The sequence below is a fragment of the Rhyacophila brunnea genome, unplaced genomic scaffold, assembly GCF_057557595.1.
Source record: "Rhyacophila brunnea isolate RB1 unplaced genomic scaffold, BYU_Rbru_1.0 scaffold_5, whole genome shotgun sequence".
NCBI lineage: Eukaryota > Metazoa > Arthropoda > Insecta > Trichoptera > Rhyacophilidae > Rhyacophila > Rhyacophila brunnea.
This window is the reverse complement of record NW_028233170.1, coordinates 30,553,834-30,575,139: the sequence shown is the minus strand read 5'-3', so window position 1 is coordinate 30,575,139 and position 21,306 is coordinate 30,553,834. Positions and strand designations below refer to the sequence as shown.

Below are 21,306 nucleotides of genomic sequence, written 5' to 3'. Positions count from 1 at the left end.
TGTCTACTGGACTAAACTGTTTTCGTAAAAAAAATCATAAAAGCTCATTACGGCATCTGCGGCACAATTACCTAACTTTTAATTAACGTCACTTTCTAAATAGGTATTTATAGTATTATTTGAATCTGAAAGTAGGTGCCTAATACATACTTATCTTTTGCCAAAATATTGTTTAAAATCATTAAACCTAATTTTCATAGTGTTTGTATTCTTTTACGATTAATTGGTTACAATAGTATATTGATACGTGAAGACTACTTTTTCTTTAGTGCAAATCGATCATTTGAGTGTTGTAGTTGATTTGTGAATATCATCCATTTCCGATGTGACGAACATCTTTCAGCGCTTTGTGAAAACAGTCTATTCAATTGTGCGAATATATATTCCCCTTAATTTAATGTCTGTTATCCGCATTTCGGACTTATAAATTTAATATAATCTTTCAAGATAATTTAAAATGTACAATCCTACTCAAAAATATTATTTAGTTATCAGGGCAGACAGAACTAGGTAGGTACCTTCTACCTACCAACTCTGAAAGAGTGTGAAGAAATCTAGAAAATAAAATAATGAAAGGAGTTTTACCTACCAATAAAACTCTTATTATTCATGTTGACTTTGAAGTCCTTGAGATAGGGTTTGCTCTTTCTTCTTCGCGTGAGGTTATATTCTACTAATTTATTTTCCTTTTTCTTGTTGTTGGTCATTCCTCCCTTTTTATTTACTGGTCATACCCGCGCGTCTATTTTTTATGTAGGGAGTTTGGGACCCCTTTGTCTTCATTATGCTATGGCTCAAGGAACCAGGTAGAAGTTACCTGGACTTCAAAGTCAACATGAATAATAAGAGTTTTATTGGTAGGTAAAACTCCTTTCATTGTTCGAATTTGAATTTGAAGTCCTTGAGATATCTGTTTGTTATCACCTGGTGTTGGGTATGCCAAATTCCTGTATGTGACAATGATTCATTGACGAGGTATAGAACATCGTGACTTTCAATGTATATGGTTGAATAGAGAAGTTAATGGGTTCTTTTCCCCTTCTGATGGTGGTGTATCCATCGTTCTCTGGTAGTTGTCGTGAAATGTCAAGTCACTACGCCAAGTACCTCTCTTTAAGATATTATCTATTGGGTATATTTACAGTTTAAGGAAGCCACCACTGAGCGGACACTGCCTGGTGGTTCTTGTAGCCCTGCTTCCAACAGTACTGACCTTATCCAATTCCCTATAACTGTCCTGGTGGCTGGTTTTTGGTGGTCCTCTTGAAGATATAAATAATTCCGAAATATCCCCACCTTCCTCTCTCCTTGGGTTTGACATGCAGACGAGTTTCCGTAACCAGACTACTGGGTCGATGTTTTGACACGTGGAAGCGTTTCGCTTCCATTCCGATTGACGATGCTTGGCGGTATCTGTCTTTGCGCCAAATATTGGCCATACAATTATGTGGCACCTTTATCCACTAATCCATTGTCTACTATTACTGAGTAGTGTGAGGTCATGAAACCTTCGTCCCGATGCGAGAAGCAGCCGCGTAGGTAGCTGTCCTGCGAGACGTTTCGAATAGGTTGTACTCCACCGGTGTTGTTTGCCTATGATGATCTACCACTCGTCCTGGATCCTAAACCGGTGGTTTGATGGGTTTCATTCTATGTACCGAAATTGCCCGTAACATATTATTGTGCTGTACTACCACGTTGATGCTGATATCTACAATGATAATCGGTTTGCAAAATGTGACTATGGCTGTCTTATGCACCAGGATGGTGTTGTACGACAAACCCTCCATGTTGTGCAAGTAGCCTAGGTATCTGGCCAATTCCATTGGTTGAGGGCTATTATGATCCATTAGGTTCATGTTACACCATGTCATTGTCTTCCATTTGTTCCAAGCTGGTTTGTAAGTTTTTAGAGTCGAAGGCCGCCATCTGGAAGTAAGGAGTGCCCTTTCTTCCACCATTCAATTTGATGTTATTTCATCCCACCCGAAATTATCCATAGTTAAAGGGACTGGTCCTGGGTCCTTGGAGGTGGACGGTTGGTCTCCATACCTACTAGTGTCGTATGTAGGTGAGGCATCGTATAAGGAGGTACTATCGCCCTTTTTCGTAAGTCCACTCTCCAAAAGCATTGTTTCCAGCTCGGTGCCACTAGTAAGTACTTCCCTTTTGCTGAGTTCAGGTGCACTAGGACTCGTGAAAGTAAGTTTGGTGGGGAAATATACACGCCAGTCTGAAGTCCTATACTCGGCTGAAGGCGTCGTGAAACAGTGCGCCACTGCCTGTAACGTCTCATGACCCATACGTTGCAACGACATGTGCTGTTTCGCTTGCGAATAAATCCACCTCGGGAACACCCCATCTTGAAACAGGGGGGTGGTTGCGGTGATGCCATTCGGGAATGAGTTGTCTGCGGGAGAGATGATCTGCCACGCAGTTGTAATTTCTGCGGAAGTATTGTGCAGTAAACGTGATGTTGGCTCGACTGGTAAATACTAGTATCTATCGGCATAGGTTTAGGAGGGTGATAGATTTTGTGCCGCCCTCGTTGTTGATGTATGCCACCACTGTTTTGTTGTCTGTCTGCAGAAGCAGATCTGATCCTATGATTGCTTGTACCCGAAATTGAATTGCAAACATTTCCTTCCTGTTGGAATGCCATGCCATTCTAACTGGTCTTGTTCCCACGTACCTGATAGGTGGTATTCATTCAGTTGGGCTCCCTAGCTTGTGTCGGCTGCGTCTGTCATCAGGAAGTTATTGAATGTCGTTCTGTGTGTCAACTCTGAGGAGCCTATCACCTGGAGCCACCACATGATGTCCTGTTAGGCCTTTGGTGGGATTGTCGCCTATTGGCGAGAATGGGACCTCGACAATATTGATAACTGGAGCTTTGTAGCCTTCGGCAACGCAACCTTCCTCGTGGAGGTAGGATGCGAAGTTAAGTCGGCCCAGAAGGGATTGAACATGTGCCTGCCTGAGGGACCAACTGCCTTTTTGTACCTACGTTGTGTCAAATCTGAGGATCCTATCGCCTAGGGCCACCACATGATATGCTGTTGGGCCTGTGGTGGGATTGATTTCCATCAATTGGCGAGGATGGGACCTCGGCCACATTGATGACTGGAGCGTTGTAGCCGTCGGCAATACAACCTTCCTCGTGGAGGTAGGATGTGAAGTTGAGTTGCCCCAGAAGGGATTGGATATGTGCCTGTCTGAGGGACAAACTGCCTTGTTGTACCTGCGTTGTGTCAACTCTGAGGATCTTATCGCCTAGAGCCACCACATGATGTCCTGTTGGGCCTGTGGTGGGATTGTCATCAATTGGCGAGGATGGGACCTCGGCCATATTGATGACTGGAGCGTTGTAGCCGTCGGCAATGCAACCTTCCTCGTGCAGGTAGGATGTGAAGTTGAGTCGCCCCAGAAGAGATTGGATATGTGCCTGTCTGAGGGACCAACTGCCTTTTTTGTTCCTGCATTAGCTGATGGTGACGGAGTGCTACACACTTCTTCGGCGACAGAAACCTCCGCTTGTTATGTGTGTCCCACTTGATGTCCAGGAACCCTCATTGTTGGCTTGGGTTCAGACAGGATCTTTTAATATTTATTAACCACCCTAAAGACTGTAGGAAGGTTGTCCTGTATTCCACCTGAACCGAGACTGTTTCTCGGATTGGTTGGCTACTAAGAAGTCGTTTAGGTAAGTGAATATTCTCAGCCATTCTTTCGTAGGCTTTCGGCGACCCAATTGGTCAGCGATGCTAACATAATCGGAGCGGCTGACAGCACGAACGGGAGACACGTGAATTGTAGGAGCTCCCCTTGGTAGGCTAGTCGAACGAATCGACGATGTTGAGAAGCCATGGGTACCTGGAGGTACGCCTGCTTAGATCGATTATTACTAGCCAGTCTTCTGTTTGTAAGACGGCTGGAACCTTGTAATCGTGAATTAGTTTGAATGGCTTTGGCTGTAGGAACGCATTCAAACGCTTTCGGTTGAAAACAGGGCATAGGGTCCCGTCTTGTTTCTTGATCAGAAACAGGGTTGAGAGAAAACTGGGGGTTGGACCCGCTTCTTCTAGAACCCCTGAGTTCTTTAAGTCCTCGATCTCGAGAGTGACCTCTGCTGATTGTTGGGTTTGAAATTCTTTCCGTAAAAGTAAAGAAGGACTTACCAATGGGTGGTGTCTGCACAAAAGGTATGTGGGCTACGGCTATTGATTTTTCCAATGTTAGGTGGGGGGGGGGGGGGTACACTACGCCATCCAGACTCCAAGTCTCTTAGGCGGCCCCCAATGTTGTTGGTCGTCCAGATGCGGTCACCTTCGCTCAGTGGCGCACCCAGGAAGGGGAGGCAAGGGGCCCTGGGGGTGCCAGGGGCCCTTGCCCCCCCTTCATGATACATGAAAATTATCAGAATGATTTTAAACTTGAAATTGAAAGCCAATAAACTATACCTTTGGGCTTAGACAAATAAAAACACGGCAAAAAAATGATTTGTAATTCTCCAGCACCCTTTTTAGAAAATTTTCTTAGATTTTAATTTCTACCACAAAAATTTTGAAACACGTTTTTTTAGAAACCCAATCCCTAATGGAACTGTCAAAAAATTCTCGGTGTCCACCCGAATTCCGGAGTGGTGTAGGTCATAGCTGGCGAGGGCTGACAGGGCTCTAGCCTGGGGGCCCGGGCTGTGGGGGGCCCGGCGTGTCGGGTTGACCAGATAAGTGAAATAAACACACATCATAAATTATCTTTAATAGTAAAAAAAGTCGCGTGCGGCGCTATTATACTTCATGGCCATGAGCATTTTGAGTTATATAATTGTGCAATATATTTTTTGATTATTATGTGTCGATACTCGACTGCTCCATTATTAAAGTAGATTTATTAAAATCGCCAACAATTCGCTGTATAAGTACCCTTAATTTGAACTGAAACACAATTTGAAGAACGTTAATGTAGTGTTTCATACTGCCTTTAACCTTAGCAGTAGGTAGGGGGCCCGCCAAATATCCTAGCCTGAGGGCCCATTTCAGGATGTGGGGACCATGGTGTAGGTACACCGAGTGCAATAGACAAAAGACCGATAAACGAGAAATTAGGCTGTGAAGAAGAAAAAGATCCTATGGGACTAATTTACATTCTCCTCCTTGCCCCCCCCCCAATATTAAATCCTGGGTGCGCCACTGCCTTCGCTTAGAGTACGGATCCCTGGTGGAGCCCGTACCTCCGATGGAGAACTCCCTTCCCACAGGACGTCGCCCCTTGGGAGTACCCCGGCCATAATGTGAGTTCGAGGGCCTTCCGAAACTCTGAGCTCGGAGGAATCCTTGATAGTGCCTCCCGAGTGAAGGTATCCTACCGGTAAGGATCTGAGTCATGTTCTCGCAAATTTTATTGTGCATTGTCCCCAAAACCCTTTTCGATTTTTTGGTACAGGCCCATCGCTGTTATAATGTTTTGAGGATTGGTTGCGCAATCCACTAACCCTTGCATACCTTTCCAGAAGCTGTCCCGTTGGGAAAACATCGCATTCTGGAGGGCCACGATGGTCCTCTCCGTCAGATGGTTAGCTGATGACGAGTGATCGCACCGACGCAACTTGTCATTTAGACCTAACTCTACGACCGTAGGGACTGCCAAGAATTGTTTTTTGGGCGTTGTGCCACTCTTTTTCGGCCCCCCTGCTGAAATAAGGTACGTAACGAGGATATCTCAAACATCAGCATCTTAATCGACGCTCGTAGGTTGAACTTTTCCTCCTGTAGCAGTTCTGCTTCGCCGTCATTGAGATGTTGCGCCATAATCACTGATCACTTAACTATCCCTTAACGTTCGTCCAAGAAATTTTTATTGATAGTTAGAATGAACTGTCAGACGCAACATGTAAACAATAAGAAAGTCAAATCCAGAATGAAGACAAAGGGGTCCCAAACTCTCTACATAAAAAATAGACGCGTGGGTATGACCAGTAAACAAAAAGGGAGGAATAACTAACGACAAGAAAAAGGAAATTAAATTAGTAGAATATAACCTCACGCGAAGAAGAAAGAGCAAACCCTATCTCAAGGACTTCAAAGTCAAATTCGTATAATATACAATTTTACCTAGAGACGCTCATAGAAGGTATTTAATTTTTATTTTAGTTGTGGCGTTTTTTAATATGCCATTTGTAGGTCGAATCTACTAGGTACCTACGAAAATTATTCGGGCGACCGGTAAATAAAAAAATAATACCGTTTTTATTATAGTTATGGCAATCCGTCAATGTCAGTTTTTAGTCTATGGTCAGTTTTGTTCGTTTTTTGACAGCGCATATTTTTGGTCACATAAATATTAATTTATTGTTGGCTCACGTAACTCCAGTGCAGGCACTGATATAATATAAAATTAACTTTGAATTCAAAATTTAGTTTGTGTGGGTATTAAAAGGAATACCAGAAATGTCAACTAATCTTTTAGCGCCAATGGAGATAATAAAGAACACCGGCCGATCGCATACTGCCACCGTATTTCTCTTTCATGGGTCTGGTGAGATTTTTTAAAGAATATTTGATTAAATACATAGGTACATAAAGTATCTATTAGAAAGTATACTATTTTTCTATAACATACAATGTATGACATTTAAGTCAGAAAATGATTACTATAAACAATTCCCTGACACTGTTTAGTTATGCAACTTTTATTTTAAATTATATAAATTGATTTGTCTTATTACCTATACAATATTATTTATTACATAGATAGATTCAGTGGGTAATTTTATCCAGAAAAATCAAATACCGAGATGCACATTTTGTTTTCAGGATCAACAGCTGATCAATTTAGATATGGGATAACAGATTTATTGAGAGAAGAATTCTGCTTTCCTCACATAAAAGTTGTTTTCCCTACTGCTCCCCTCCGACCCTATACTCCTCTCGACGGTGATTTGAGCCGTGTTTGGTTTGATCGGCTAGCAATTGATCCATCTGTACCAGAAGACTTGGAAACTATCGAAGACATAGGAAATGATATTAAACAATTAATTAAAGAAGAAAATAATCGGGGTATTCCTAACAGTAGAATAGTGGTTGGTGAGTAAGCACATATAAATACCTAGGACTATTTTTGAAAAATTTGATGATAGCGGAACGATTTAACCATGTATATGTGCACCGGAATTATACCCCGTTTACACGTGCCATGGATTTATTTCTGATAGTATGTATTATCGCGGCCATAACAAAAAAATGTTGTAAATTGCATGAATAGATCAAAAAAGTTAGAATTTAGAAAAGCGACAATTAGATTGCGCATTAGAATGATAGTGGTGAACCTACTGGAAAAAAACGAACTACACGGCGCAGAGACTCATTTTGACGTTGACCGATATTTACAACCTGTCAAATAGCATCGTATTATAATGACAACATCGCGTCTCGCTTACTCTTGAAGAATGGGATTGGCGAGACAGTCAGCACTTATCGCGATATTTTAAAATACACACTATTGGTGCAAGTAAATCCATGCACATGTAAAGGCGCTATTAAGCAGGGCTATTGTAATTATTGTTAACTGTACTTTCACCAACAAGACCCACTATTATAGTCAGGCCGTGACACGCGATGCAATATGGTAAGTACTTACTATGTAAAAAATGATGATTGTTGCATATTAAAATAAATATTAATAATTTCAATGAAATATGCAATCGAAAACCTTCATTTATTGCTAACAGGTTACCGCATTGCATTCGAAAATAATCAATAACGTCAAGCGTATTCCATTGCTTTCTCTTACTCGGTGCACGTAGGACTATGTCTTGTTTCGTGCCAAAACAATCGAACCTTATGGTAATGTGGTATGTTGATAGTAAAACGCATGGTGTAAGCATCTAACGCTTGTATTAATAGGAGCGTGTAGGTGCATTGCCATCATTGGCTACCAACATTAATTATAGTGCAGGTAATCTGACACAAACTTTTGAGTAATTTTTACATATCCCACTCACATATCGAATTCGAAGATTGCCGAAGTATTTCCAAGTAGATCTGAACATTCGCATAAGTATTTCCAAAAATTCACGGACGCCAGGATTAAATGAGCGTAGTTATACACAAAGCAGCCAAGCCACAATTTTGAAGAAAATGAGTTATTGTGATTTCCATAATCTCACACGTTTGTTTTACGTTCTGCACAAATCAGCCAAGCTGCTGTCATACAAAAATTTCATATAAATGCGTGTTAAAGATTTTTCAAATCGTAGAATGACATTTTCGATTTGCATAAAGCAACCAAGCTGCTGTCATACAAAAATGTCATATAAATGCGTTCTAAAAATATGCCATATTCGTTCTGCAAAAAGCAGCCAAATGCAGCAAAAAGGCAGCTAAATATTAATGTATAATTTACAAGTTTTTCGAATTATTTTCAGAATTTTGAAATTCCCATAATACTTGAATAACTTAGAAAGTTTTTTTTTTAAGAAAATAGATGCAAAACAAACGATTTTTCTTACAAAAATAAGAGTTGGCTGCATTCAAGAATAAACATTCTAAAAAACCCGTTTTGCACAAAACAGCCTGGACTGCTAAAACACCAAAATTTTTATCTCTATAAGTTACACAAAAGTATAAATAATATACAGAGGCTTTATGGATTTAAAGAAACACACTTTACATAAAAGTGCTTCTATCTCTGTTTGAGGTTTGTGTGGCTTGGCTGCTTTGCGTATAACTACGCTCATAATGTAACTACTCTAGGTGTATTTATTTCATTGAATCATGTATATAAATGATTGTCTTATCTTTTAAATACTATATTAAGGTGGTCTCTCTATGGGTGGAGCATTAGCACTTTATACCGGATATAAATGGGCAACATCACTTGCTGGAGTCTTTGCTATTTCTGCGTTTCTGAATAATGGATCGGATGTATTTAAATGCTTGGGAAAAAATCCTCAAAACAGTAAGTTCATTCTTTTTTATTTCGTTGTTAAATTTCTATTAATATGTTTACGTGACAAATAATATACCTACTGTCCAGCATTGGCTAAGACTGACAGTTGGATGGAGGTCAACGAGTATAACAAATGAAAAGTTATAGTAATGCCAAGGAGCATGCAATAATTTATTCTATCATACTCAGCACATAACTTAAAAATATCAGAATAAAATGAATATGTTCAGTTATTATTGTTTTTATTATGTAGATTGTAGAAACTGATCATTCTTCATTCTTCAAAGTGTGGCGCTAATCAGTGAAAGTATAAACATTAATTACGATTACAGACCTAAAAATTTCATGGCATGTAAATGTGCTAGTACTAGTATTATTACTCTCTAATATTAATCTTAATCAATTTGAATTTTTTTCTTTTATGGTATTAACTGTATGTAGATTCTTAATGGAAATTAATTAAAATAAAACAATAAATGTATGTATAGTGGAACAACTTAACCTTGAAATTGCGCAGATTGCAATTTCTTCTACCGCTAACTACATAGGGTAAAATGAATTATTGTTACCGTTATTATTTCCGACTGTTCTTACATTGAGCCTAATGCATAGTTTTCTCTCGCTCGGCACCATTCTAACTACGTCATATTTTTTGTCAAAACTATCAAACTTCACGCTTGTGTGGAATGTTTATACCTAGTACTAGTTCCACTTATTTTAATATTAGTTAGGACAGGTTTCATCTGCTTCAAAGGTATATTGTCAACAAGCAGACAAAACCGGTCCTGGTTAATATCAAAATAAGTGAAACTAGTATTACATGTTGTGTTTTATTTTAATGAATAAATCAATTTATATTATCTGTGGCAATTGCTTTGTAGGGAGGAATATGTTTAAAAAATTCTCATGTAGGTATAAATATTTTATAAATAAAATAAGGTAAATGTTAAATAATACATTGGTATTGAGTCTCCGCCACTGCTATCCAGTATACTTAGTTTCAGTCAATTTTGATAAAACTAAAATTCTGAACATGCAAATTATTTTCATATATTTATACACCCTTTGATATAGTCGTTATGTGTGGTCAGATTACGAGAATTTTAGATATTCATTCTATTTGCCACTCCATTGCCTTGAAGTTGTATTTAATAACGCGCTTTTTCAGCCTCATACTTTTATTCAATATTATGAGATAATAGTGCACACACTTCTACAGATTGTGGATGATATCGTTAACTAAAATAATATTCTCTTCCTGTAGCTCCGGAATTGCTTCAGTATCATGGCGCGAAAGATGATCTTGTCCCACTGAAGTCAGCGAGAGATACATTCCAAAAATTGTCATCGCTCGGCGTGAAGGGAAATTTTGTTGTTGATCCAGACGCCGAACATTATTGTTCTGAACTCGAGCTATTACGCATTCGTGCGTGGATTGAAAGCAAGCTTCCAGTTTCATGAAAAGTATTTATTATTTAGAAACTCATCAAATTAATCTTGGATTATCATATTTAAGTAGCCATTAAATTCAATACAAATAGTAATAGATACAGTGTGTATTTATTTATGAGTTATGTAATCGTACGTATTATGTGTTTTTTTGTGCAATATTTGACAAATAATTTAATACAAAAATTCCTATTAAAACAAACTTTTAGTGTTCTCAAAATAATTTGTGAAAGATCTTACATATTATAATAAATAGGTTAGTGATAATCAACCAAAGAATTTACGAGTGTTGTATTATTACATAAATTTTTGTACTGTTGGTGTTTTGATATTTAATTTTGTAATAAAATGACAAAACTTTCCATTGTCTACTTTATTTTCCTTTGAATATTGTATTATTCAATTTGCCTTTACGTCTGATATGGAAGGATTCTGTAATAAAAAAAAACAATCTTGTTAAACCTCATTGAGATATTAAATTTCAAACATCGTTTTATTACCATGAGTTCAAGTAAATACTATGTACCTTTAAGTGTTGTATGTACTCTACTTGATGAGGTTGTTTTATGATTGCAAATGCTTCTTCCGCAACGTCCAACTCTCTATACTCCCATGCCAATGCAGCCAAGCAAGCCCACAATGTTTCATCTTTAATTAGTCGACATAACTAAAATGTTTAAAAAGTTCACTTATTTATGGCCCACAGAATCACCTTCAATAAATTATATTGCAAAATTAATGTTACATATTATCCTCATTAAGACTTTGTGCACCTTTTCCAAGAGTATACAATAAATAATTCAACAGTTAATTTGTCATGAGATTGCTTTAAATATAAAGGGCCCTGTGAATTTTTACACAATTGGCATATAAAATAAAAAAATCGGTGTGTGTACTTATGTATGCGTGTTAAAAGTTATACTTTGGCGTAACAAAACAAAAACAAAACTCGTGATAACCTAGATTCTTCGACTAGCTCTTAATTATCTTGTTAAATTACACACTGAAGAAAAAGGACCGCTTATTGGAACGCCGTTGGTTTATTTCTATGTACTTCGCAGTGCCTTTCCTGTTAAGTTTTGCAAACAACACCTGCCTCAGGTTTTAAAGGGGCAATGACGACTTGATAATTTAGAAAATATTTTAAGTCTCACAATTTTCAAATATCAACAATTGCGTAATTATTGTCATTCGCTCAAATTGAATTTAGCTGCGGTATTCAGCATAATACGTAGTATGTATTCTGTCGCCCATTTGTGAGCACAAAAACTGCTTACCTTGAGGGCTTGTGTCCATTGGTTGGCCGCTACTTTTTTAGCAAGGTGAGCAGGGAAAGGAGACACTGCAATGTGCATGAGAGATCCATCTCCCCGACGAACAACCACCCTACCATCTTCAACACTGACCAACTTAGGATTTTTGCCAAGGTCACTAGAAACAATGATTATAATTCAGCGAAAGAATATAATGTTAAGTATGAATTATATTTGTTACGTGAATGCCTCATTACCTTACATCTCTGTGGATTGTTGTTAGTGAAAGAAATGCCGGAGCCCTAGGACATCCAAAAATGGCCAGACGACCTTCTTGTATAGCGACTAAGATTGCAGCGTCTTCACACCAGATTATTCCTCCCACTTGTACGGCTAGAAAAATTCAATGCTTAAGAAATGAACAGCTTTTCTACATATTAACCTTTTTACTGCCGGTAGGTGTATGTATGGCGGTACCTTGCACGCCACGATTTTATTGCAAAAATAATAAATTAAATTAATTTACATTTCAAGTGGTAAAAACGAATTCTGTTTCAATTCTGAGTATGTGACGATATTACCAATATATTATGTCGTTGTCGTTGTGTGTTCAACATATTTGTATGTTTAAAATAATTGATTTACGTTAGTAAAATCCCGTTTAAAGCGGGACATCCAAAGACGTCATTTTTGTATGAGCGGCGTTCCGTTCACGGAAAAGTTCACGTCTAAAGACGTCATTCATTGGCAGCCATCCGGTTAATACAGTTTAATACTATGTATAGAAGAAATTATGTGATTGACTCAGAGCTTAATGCATAGATTCTATGCTAATACTAACTAATTACAATCCCTATACATAGATGACATTTTACCAAAACAGTCAATAACATGGCGACATCGTTTGACATGATCAAAATTCCTGCTATATTTAAATTATAACATTCTGTTCACAAAATGTAATTATTTGACACCAGCTCTCAGTTTCGTTTCTATTTCACTGTGAGGGGCACCAGCGGCTTATAGTTAGTTATCTATGCATTATTTCTTATTACATACCTAATTTGTGGAATTTTATTTTACTTTCTTTCACAGACGCAACATACAGATCTTTGTTAAAATCCAGTAGAGCGAGCTGTCTTTCTCCGAGTGGTCCTGATTGACTTAGAGATATTTCAGACACGGACATAGAATGTGTTACAGATGTCACAGAATGATCATTCGAGCTGCGTACTGATATTCCAGTTGGTAGATCAAATAAGTGGACAACTAAAAATAACAAAGAATAATATTAATATTGCTAGGGTTTGCGATCTATTTTGATCCCGAAATCCTGGGTATAATTTTTATATAAATTTTGTGATAATAGAAGTTGTACTATATAACTGTACAAAATTTCACTGGCCTCTAACACGCTTCGTTTAATGCATACAAATTACATTCAATACAAGCTGTCAATTTATCTGAGAAATCGAATTATTTTTATTGGAGTGAGAAGGTTATGTAAATGATGGTACCGGATGGATATACAGTAGAACCTCGATTATCCGGATTATTTTCATTAAAAGACAAATCAGATATAATCGATGCTTTGAAACGCGGTGACTCGGGACGTTATCTATCTAATAAATATGGTGTCGGAATGTCAACTATCTCGGTTATAAAAAAACAAAGTGAAACTATTATGAAGTTTAGTAATTGTTTAATGTCAGAAGATGGAAACTCAGTGCGGAAAGTTTAAGAAAGAAACAGAAGAAGAAAGAAAGAAGAGTGTATTTTTATGTGGTTCATACAAAGACGAAAGAGTCACATTGGTAATACAACCGATGGATCACGGTGTAATAGAAACATTCAAACGTTTATATAGAAAACATATGCTTCGACGATTATTGCTAGCAGACGAAAATAATGAAGAAACAGCTTCTACAAGAAAATAAATTTAATAAAAGATTGTTGTTACATGGCAGCAGATACTTGGAATTCTTTAGATGAGTCCACTTTGAAAAAATCATGGAACAAAATTTTGAAAAGAACATTAGTAAGTTCCAGTAACGCGGTAGAACCTGCTTTAAGCTTTAATCAAAATTCGATAATTGATTTTTTTAATAAAAAATAGTTTAATATACATATCATGTGTATGTATGTATATATAAATCTAGATAAATAAAAATTATTCATACTGAATATTTGTCTTTCCCTGTCAATTATGATTTTTTTTTGATTATCCGGACTATCTTCATCCCAAATTGGTCCGGATAATTGAGGTTCTACTGTAATAATATAGTAATAAGTTTTTTTAATAGTCTATTTTTAAAAGAATAAAATATTAATGAATTTCATTGAAAATGATAGCATGACTTCGAAGTATCAGACAGCATCAGTTACCTTTGGAATCATTTTGGTCTATCGCAGCCATCATGTCTGGGCCGAGACTTATAGCCTGTTTGGGCAGCGTGTCTAACTTCATAGATCCCCACCTTGGACTAGCGAGTAACCGCCCTAAATAGCTATAAACATTTACGCTAGACCGTTCTACCAAACAAAAGCATCTGCAAATTCAAAACAGAATAAGTGACATATAATATCTTCATGGATAGTAGGGTAAATTATATGTTTCAAATGAGACGACAAATTGACTTATCTTGATGACCGCGGAGCATTTAATTTCTATTTAATTACCACATTTAATATTTAAGAATGGCCAATTAATGAGGGCACAAACGGGTGTGCCGTCCGCGTGGAAAGGATTAATAATAATTGAGATTCATGTAAGGTCAGTGAAAAAATACTACATTGAATATTAATAAAAAAATTACATTTTTGATATGAAATGAAACATTGTAGACAATGGATTTAACCAGGGGTTTTCAAAGTGCATGCCTTGATTAAGTCTCATGGGCGCATGCAGGATAATCAAAAACTTTAATAATCCCTGGTAATCTTAATTTAATGTGCTGCTGGCATGATCAAGTGATAGATTTGTATATTTCAGTCACTGTTTTCTTCTATATATCTGTTATCTTCTGATAGCATAATGGTCTTCCCTTATCCAACACGTTACACATGATCATATTGAATATAAATTCACTTCAATTCTTCTGCCTGCCTAACACCCAATCACCGATTTACACAATGAATTTTTAAATACTACTACGATTTAACACGTGTCGCGTCATTGCCTTTGTACAACTTACTGTAGTTTCATTATTTTTCTGATAGCCTCTGCACATGTATTTTATCTATGGTAAAAATGTTTTTAGAGGAGTTAGAAAACAACTGATTTAAACTCAGTGTGTGTATGCTGGCTTTGCGGTAATTTTAAAACTCAATCTGATCTTTGAATCCATCGATTTATTTTTATAAACGTCCCAAAATTCTGCAAGTACTTCTGGAGAAAATAATTAGATCTAAGTGTATTAATTAACATCTATCTAAATTTAAAAAAAATGGTTATTTAAGTAGATTTTGATTCTTATCAACCCAATAAATTGTCAATAGAATTAGAAAACCATGTAGAAAATTGTATTTTAAAGAATTAAAGTAACCTTTCTGATAGGTGAATCATACAGATGGATCCTTCTTTCATATCAAATATTACGGGTGTATTCCAACTGTCTGAGGAGTGTATGTAGCACTGCTTGGCCGTGACTGCAATTAGATGCCCGTGCGCGATAGACATCTGAATGACACGGTTTGGAAAATCCAATTGTTCCTGTGTGTCGTTAGCTATGTCCTTAATGCTAATTGTTTTGCGGCCAGTTAATACACAAGTAAAATTTTTCCAATCCAACTGCCTGCAATAAAAGTAACAACAAATGAAATCAAAATTACTATAGGTATATTAGTGGTTAAATCTGATATGACCAATCATTGAATTCGAAATATATTTAAATGCACCAAAGATAAGCATTATTTTCATGGTAAGATAGTATGTAATCTACTACAAAGCGATTTCTACCTTTGAAATTTTTGACCGAAAAAATGACATTGTGCTCTTATAAAATCATCTCCATAGATTCTTGCCGTGATATTCATCTTCTGCCTGGATTTATTTTTCTCGGAGTTCTCCCCCGTATGATAAGTTGTAGGAGGTGATAGGTTTCATCACGCATGATGTGACCAAAATACTCAAGTTTTCTGAGCATTTATTATCTTATTGTATCATGATATTTTAAACACCAAAAACTCAAAACACTGGATCTATTCTATAACGAGGACTTTGAAAACCTAACATCATACAGTATGTATACGGAGATCATAACGCAGATCTTTTTTGCATAAAGCCTTCTTCATTTCGATGAATACCGTTCTGGCTTGCTCTACGTTCTAAGCGGTATTTAATTTCTTACAGTATGCAATAGGGATGTTAAAATATTAACTGAAGAGATAAATTCAGAAACCAGATTCCCAATACATAGTCAAATAGTCTAATAATTATGTTATTTAGTCTTTGAGACTCACTACTAAATAACTAATTGTACAAACCTTTGAATTATATGAGCAAATAAAACTTGTCCATTAGCACATGCAGCCGCTATTTGTGTACCATCTGCAGACCAGGCAATATTTTGAATACCACCCGTGGTCGGTCTTTCCAAGCAATGAGACCACTAAAAATATGACACTTTGTTATTGTTAATTGTAGGAGTGTATAAAAAGAATAAGTATTAAAAGTATTTTTATTCCATAAAAACTCAAAAATGCATACCCCAGTGCAATCGCAAAGTTTTAATAGATTATAGCCAGAGATCGCAAACATATCACCAGATGGAGACCAGCTGACTGACATGATTGGACTATCATGTCGGATGCTGCATGAAAATTGCTGTCCAGTTGTATCCCACGTCTGTAAAAAGTGTGCTTTATGTTCACATGCTTAGTAAAGAGATTTTGATGCTTTGATACAGTGGTTGGTAAATTTTTCAAATATATGCACTACATTTAAATTAAACATAGGCCTCGCAATCTAACACCTTTAATTTTTCACATCACATTTTGCTTTTTATTTCACTGATGAATAGATACTATGAATGTCGGTATATTTTTATTTGGTATTGATTTTTGCAATGCTCTCTCTTACCTCCTCTCTAAATAAGACTTAAGCGAATTGTTTACTACCAATCCTCACAAAAATGTCTGTTAAGTTACTTACCATAATTATATTGGACGATTTATAATATGTTCTGTTTGGAATAAAAATGGAGCAAAACAGAAGGTGTTCATTTGAGTCGGTTAGTCGCTAAACCTGCTCTGGAGGTTTTTTTGAGTTTCGAGTAAATCACGAAAAACTGTTTTATGCATTTACGATGATGTTGATGCTAGTTATAGTAGTGGTGACGTTTGTATAGCGATTTGGTTTGAATCGCGATGTCTGATTGGTCAGCTATGTAGAGCGGATTTAGTAACCTGTAATTTATCCTAGAGCGGTTTGGCGACTGAAGTCAATATTCATTTTGAATTTTTGACGAAACAGGGCGGAATTTAAACCTCGATAGGCTGGTAGATCTATCGATATAGCACATATGTACATTCAAAATTAATTTTATTGAAAAATCGCCCAGAGCGGGGGCGGGTTTGGCGACTAAGCGACTCATTTATATTATTATAATAATGCAAGAAATTATTTATTATCATGTTGAAATGATCAGTGTTATTATTTTTTTTATTCAATACTGAATATACACAATGTTGATGTAATGGGTCGATGTCATTGAGCTACTTTACAAGCTACTTGTTGTTGAATTTACAATCTGCTTGTAAACTCGCCCAGTGTCATCATCGAACAAGCTAACAAGCAGATTGTAAACAATCTACCGAAAGTTGAAAGCCGGTCTACTTTACACGCTACACGCTGGCGTGTGGGCCGATATCAGTAGAGCGATAGTGGCGACCTCCCGATAAAAAAACGAACTACGCCCTATCAAAATAGTCCCTAGCTTGTGGCCTCTGAGCGAGTTGAAAGTTTTGTGTGTCATCAACACAATCGCACTAGCTGACTCGCCCGCTTTTAAATTCCCCAAAAAGCAGCTTGTAAAGTAGCTCAATGTCATCGAGGCTTTAGATTCTTTATTATAGAAAAAAATATAATTTTGAAAAACCTCAGAAACATACCTATTAGATAAAAACTTGGATGGAGTGCGACTCGAACCTCGACAATGACTTTTGATTTTTTCCAAAATGTAGGTATGTTTCTGAGGTTTAACAAAGTTATGTTATTTTTTTTGATTACTTGCACCTTAAAAAGTCCATCCTCACTTCCAGAGAGTAAAAGATTGTTGTTAGAATTCCAAGCAATTGTCAGAATTAAGCTTTCATGAGCTTTCCACTGGAAAATATAATATAATAATTTAAAATCGGTTCATAATAATGTGTAAATCAAGAAACTTAAACTATCTTTTCTATCATATTATATTGAAATGATATTAAATTATTAATAGAGATTCTTTATTGTTTACCTGCACTGTCTTCGTGGTGCCCTGAAGATGAGTAATGACAAGTATGTTGGATTGGGCATGAAGAATGGAGGAGCCTGTTGGACCCCAGGCTGCACAGTAGACTGGTACTCCAGCGTTAGCAAGCACAGAGCGAGCCAAACCACTTCTGGACCAGACTCGTACCAAGCCATCCTCTCCGGCTGAGATAATTATATTAATAATATATTTATTTAGAATAAGCAATGCAAAGTCTATTAAATTTATCAATTACTATGGATTATCCATCTAAGTTAAGTACAAAGATGGTTCTCATTATTGACAGAATTTGTAAGACATGCATGAGATGTTTTCAAATTATGTATGTTCAATATAATATAGAATGTTACATTCTCAAATCTTGTGTATTATTCGTTGAAGAAAAGAAACACTTTATTATATTCTGATATTATTATACATACTAGCATATTTCTGAGGCTTTCCCAAGTTCCATCCAATAAAAAATGTTACAGCCTTAAATCTTTTGTATAGCCATGAATAAAACATAATTAAACCAATAATTTTTATATGATGATAAATTATATTTTTCAATGTAGTGGAATGCAGTTAAATAATAGTGTTGTAGTGAGCAATATTTAAAAAAGCTTACATTTATAAAAGTGTAGGTGCATTATTTGTAGAATTATGTGCATGATGATAGGGAGAGCCCTTAACCTGTCATAAAGCCAGCTCCGTCAGGGCTCCATTGTCCTGCCAAGCATGCGCCCTGATGAGCGGTCACTGATTTTTCAATGCGTCCATTTTGACTCATTATATGGAACCTTTCAAGTAACAGAATGATTAGAATAAATCTCGGTACTGTTCGGTTATCAGGAATACAGCGGAAAACACATTTTGAAAATACCCGATATACTGGATTATTTGTTAGTTTGGGTTAGTTTAGGTTGGGTTGGGTTGGGTTGGGTTAGGTTAGGTTAGGTTAGGTTAACCTAACAAGTAATCCAGTTTATCGGCTATTTTCAAAATGTGTTTTCCGCTGTATTCCTGATAACCGAACAGTACCAATAATGATAAATAATACTCTTCAGTCTATAAATTACCTGTACAGCCTTCCGAATGAAGAATTTGAAATTTGTATACGTACTTAAATACAATAATTTGTTGATAACAAATTGGATTTAGCCTCGTCAGATCTAGCTCTTTTGGTACCTGACAAGGGCCAGTTTCGATGGGTGGAGGTAGGTTGTGGAGATATGACAAAAAAAAAATGCGCACTAAACTTGTCAGTCATACTTATTTGTTTTCATTGAACTAATAATACAAAATGCAGTTAGTGATAGTTAGTTTTTAAAATTTAATTAAACCCCATCTAACCAAACCATAATAGATAATAAATATTCTTCTATAGATCTACCATCATAAATTGGCATTTCTGCGAGGGCGCTAGTATGACATTGAGAATATTACCGTAACTAACAAAAAAATGGTAATTTATAATTTTTTATTGGTAGTAGATTTCTGTACAAATATTATGCAATCCATAATTCGAGAAACATGTTGTAAAATTAAATGGCATTTGTAACAAATTTATCCTCGATAGACAATTTTAGTTTCAAATTCGACCGGCTGCCAACTTACGATGGTAGATCTTTACCTATAAAATTTTGTAGGTATGATTTAATAGCATTATTTTAGATATTTCATAGATAGAAGAATATTTTTTATCTTTCATCTATTCCATAGGTATTGGTGAATCGAAAAGTGTCAGTTTCTCCGGGAGGAATGAAGAATTTACGGTCGCCGCTATAAAACTTGATTTTGAATTTGAATGTCAAAAGAGGAAGTATACATCCCTACAGCTCTTTAAATTTATTGTGAAATATATTGTGTGAGATACTCGATAGCTTATTGTTATTGAGCGATGGAGAGGAGTGAGAGGAAATGTTGCTAGAAAATCCGAGATGTATAGGAATAGTGTGTCTAAAGCGTCAATGACATTGAGCTACTTTATGAGCTGCTTGTTGGCGAATTTACAATCTTCTTGTAAAGTCGCCCAATGTCATCATCGAACAAGCTAACAAGCAGATTGTAAACAATCTACCGAGAAAAGTTGAAAGCCGGTCAACTTTACACGTTACTCGCCGGCGTGTGGGCCTGCCACATCTGCTTAGTAGAGCGTAGTAGCGGCCTCCCGATAAAAAAACGAATTACGTTCTGTCAAAATAGTCGCTAGCTTGTTGGCTTCTCAGCGAATGGAAAGTTTTGTGTGTCATCATCACAATCGCAGTAGCTGAATCGCCCGCTTTTAAATTCGCCAACAAACAGCTTGTAAAGTAGCTCAATGTCATTGACGCATAAGGATGGTAAGATGCGGAAGGAGATGTCTCCTGACCATCAATTATTGGAGAGTAATTGGAAGAAGAGATTTCAATCATTGTGACATAAATAACATTTGGTTACCTTCCATCAGCAGTTGTTAGCAATAAGTTTTCTTGAGACTGCTTTGTAGCACTTCCCATACCAATTTTTGGAAATAAGTGAAGTCCGGTGGGGAAAAATGTGTCAGGTAATGTAGCAACGGTAAACGTCTCTCCAGATATGAGATTCCATTTAAGTAGCAGGTGATCATCTCTGTAAATTAGTATCTTGTTTTAAAATCAGTACCTACAGGGTTAACACGTCAATAAGTATGACATATAGTAAACACTTTATAAACTCTGCCTAAATTATATCGTTGATCTACTGAGAATTTTTTACAATGAAATATGGGCTATTATGATAGGTAATCATGGGTTATTCTAATTAAAATATCGGGCATTATAATTATTGATAACTTTTTACATAGATATTTTAAAATAATCCAATAGATAATTTTAATATTGTGCCTAGCAACGGCAAAACACTGAAATATTTATAGAAAAATTGAAATGCAATCATTGACTTGCCCACATGAGAAAATTTCTTCTGTGTTATTCCATCCAACACATGTCACGGCATTTTTATGCTTAGGATCTGAGAAATTTGATATTTTAAACTTCATTTTCAAGACAGGCAGTTCGTTGACGACCATTGACGACGGCGAAAAAGTAAACAAACCGCTGTCAAATTTGAAAATTGTTACCACTGGAAAAAGAAAAATATACAACATTCCTTAGGTATTTATTTTTCATTAATTATTAAGCATCACTAAATAAACCTGCATCCAAAGAGATTGGACGTATTAA

General features: G+C 36.5%; 2 protein-coding genes across 5 annotated transcripts; one reads left to right on the top strand and one right to left on the bottom strand.

The window, feature by feature from the left end:
- The first annotated feature begins 6,290 nt into the window (after positions 1-6,290).
- On the top strand, positions 6,291-10,767 carry LOC147066273 (lysophospholipase-like protein 1). 2 transcript variants are annotated; one of them, XM_085955464.1, is made up of 4 exons: positions 6,291-6,537; positions 6,816-7,085; positions 8,818-8,958; positions 10,214-10,767. In XM_085955464.1, the coding sequence occupies exons 1-4, from the start codon at positions 6,450-6,452 to the stop codon at positions 10,408-10,410; spliced, it is 696 nt and encodes a 231-aa protein (XP_085811590.1). In that variant the 5' UTR covers positions 6,291-6,449; the 3' UTR covers positions 10,411-10,767. The 2 variants fall into 2 exon arrangements, with proteins under 2 accessions (XP_085811590.1, XP_085811589.1); XM_085955463.1 differs by having other exon boundaries at positions 6,816-7,070; positions 10,214-10,410.
- On the bottom strand, positions 10,399-21,174 carry Oseg5 (intraflagellar transport protein Oseg5). 3 transcript variants are annotated; one of them, XM_085955461.1, is made up of 14 exons: positions 21,028-21,174; positions 20,543-20,713; positions 18,732-18,903; positions 18,107-18,285; positions 17,887-17,976; positions 16,360-16,497; positions 16,137-16,261; positions 15,197-15,445; positions 14,037-14,200; positions 12,711-12,920; positions 11,909-12,044; positions 11,676-11,829; positions 10,925-11,065; positions 10,399-10,830 (listed from the first exon to the last, which is right to left on the bottom strand). In XM_085955461.1, exons 3-14 carry the CDS (start codon positions 18,772-18,774, stop codon positions 10,798-10,800), a joined length of 1,662 nt encoding a protein of 553 aa, XP_085811587.1. In that variant the 5' UTR covers positions 18,775-18,903; positions 20,543-20,713; positions 21,028-21,174; the 3' UTR covers positions 10,399-10,797. The 3 variants fall into 3 exon arrangements, with proteins under 3 accessions (XP_085811587.1, XP_085811586.1, XP_085811588.1); XM_085955460.1 differs by having other exon boundaries at positions 18,797-18,903; positions 21,028-21,171; XM_085955462.1 differs by lacking the exons at positions 20,543-20,713; positions 21,028-21,174 and having other exon boundaries at positions 18,732-18,913.
- Positions 21,175-21,306: the final 132 nt, after the last annotated feature.